The sequence below is a fragment of the Octopus bimaculoides genome, chromosome 20 (genome assembly GCF_001194135.2).
Source record: "Octopus bimaculoides isolate UCB-OBI-ISO-001 chromosome 20, ASM119413v2, whole genome shotgun sequence".
In the NCBI taxonomy this organism is placed as follows: domain Eukaryota; kingdom Metazoa; phylum Mollusca; class Cephalopoda; order Octopoda; family Octopodidae; genus Octopus; species Octopus bimaculoides.
The window spans coordinates 33028274-33030124 of NC_069000.1; the positions used below are offsets into that span (position 1 = coordinate 33028274).

The following is a 1851-nucleotide window of genomic DNA, read 5'->3' on the forward strand; positions in this document are numbered from 1 at the left end:
TCTCTCTCTCTCTCTCTCCCCCTCTCTCTCTCTCTCTCTCTCTGACTGTGTATATATGCGTTTGTGTGTGTATGTATTTATACATATATATATTTTATACATGATATATATTTATCACATATATAATATATATGGGTTATATATATAATATATATATATTATATACATGTACACGCACACACACATGTTAAAATATCTATGTACATACATATATGTATATAGATAGATAGATAGATAGATAGTTAGATAGATAGATACATACATACATACATACATAGACAGACAGAGAGATGTGATGTATGTCCATTTGTGTGTGTGTGTGGGTGTGTGTGTGTGTGTGTGTGTGTGTGTGTGTGAGTGTGTGCATGTACTCGTTGGCAACTGATTGGACGTAACCATACCGTAATTTCAAGTTCCTTCTCATGTAACGTGGCCTTCAAGGCCCTGATATCATCTCGTTGAATAATGGTTTTCTTCAGTAAAAATTTACCCAACAATGCTGCCACTTCTGTATCTGTAACGGAGAAAGAAACAGTCATTATTCATTAAAATGTATATTTCCAGAATCAAATATCGATATTATGCTTTATTCCATTACAATTCCAATCGTCATTAGATGTATCATTAAATACGTGCACCGGAGAAAGAGCTTAGTGACATTTCCTCCAGTTTTACGTTTGAGTTCAATATTGCCGCCGAGGTCGACTTTGTTTCTTTCTGTGTCAATAAAATAAGTACCAGTTGAGTATTGCTCTCGATGAAATCGACTAACCTTTCCATTAAATTGCTGTCTTTGTGCTAAAATTTGTAACCATTTATAAATATGTGCATTGTCCCACATTAGATCCAAATTAAGAGCTGTTATTTATAAACTAAGTTCTGGAGTTCTTAATTTATAATGTATATATTTATAGTATTATACGATTGTGGTATCTGATCTTTATCAGGTTTCTTACAGCTGGTTATATGCATGGCTCCAGATTAAATTTCAAACTGAAACCTTTGTTTCTAAAAATAAGTATCAAAATATTTCCATCCACTATGTAATTGATACATGTACTACGTCTAAATATTATAGCAAATGGTTTAGAGTTTATATAATTGTAAATGTCCGACGTTTTAACTTCAATTTTACTGTATATTTATACAATATTTATAACTCTATTAAGTTTCGATTTGTTCGAGTGATCTCATGCACTTGTTTTTAGACTATCATTTGTGTGTGAGTCAAGTGTTTTTATCAGTTATGGAAGCATGAAAAGGAAAAATTGACTCAAGCTCTTTGAAATTAAATCGTAAACCAATATATGTATCCAAGATATGTTTTACAGTGCTATACAAATTTGATCATCCAATGCTAATAATTCTTTGTAATGTCAACACAAGGCTAGCAATTTTGAGGAGCGGAGCCAAGTCAATTACATCAGCGCCATTACGTTATACTATCGAATCTGAAATTGGGGAACACAAGCTTTAAGGGAGAGATTTGAATTCCCAGCTTAAATAGACGGTTGAAACGCCGCTTAGCATTTTTTTTCCGATTCGTTAATGATTCTGCTTGGTCGCCGTCTTAACAAAAAATAAAAAATAATAACGGTAGCAGCATCTTTTGTTGCCGCAAGGGATTTGAGTTGGAGACACTTACAAGGACAAACTACAAAACATTTCGAGATTGTATTACAAAAATGTGAAGTTGAATATAGTACAAAGGATAGGTAATAATGTAAGGGATAAACAAATAAACAACAGGAAAGATGTAAAAGAAGGCCCGCCACTTGGGATTAATCAGGACACCTGATAAATCACTAACTGCTCTCTCTCTCTCTCTCTCTCTCTCTCTCTCTCTCTCTC

The 1851-nt window shown here is 33.4% G+C and overlaps 1 protein-coding gene across 1 annotated transcript in view; it reads right to left on the minus strand.

Annotated features, from left to right (window-relative positions):
• Positions 1-1851, minus strand: part of LOC106877695 (uncharacterized) — a 23529-nt gene that overhangs the window by 5468 nt on the left and 16210 nt on the right. The window contains exon 6 of the mRNA XM_014926647.1: positions 402-514. Within this exon, the coding sequence (XP_014782133.1) occupies positions 402-514 (113 nt within the window). The remainder of the gene's footprint in view (positions 1-401; positions 515-1851) is intronic.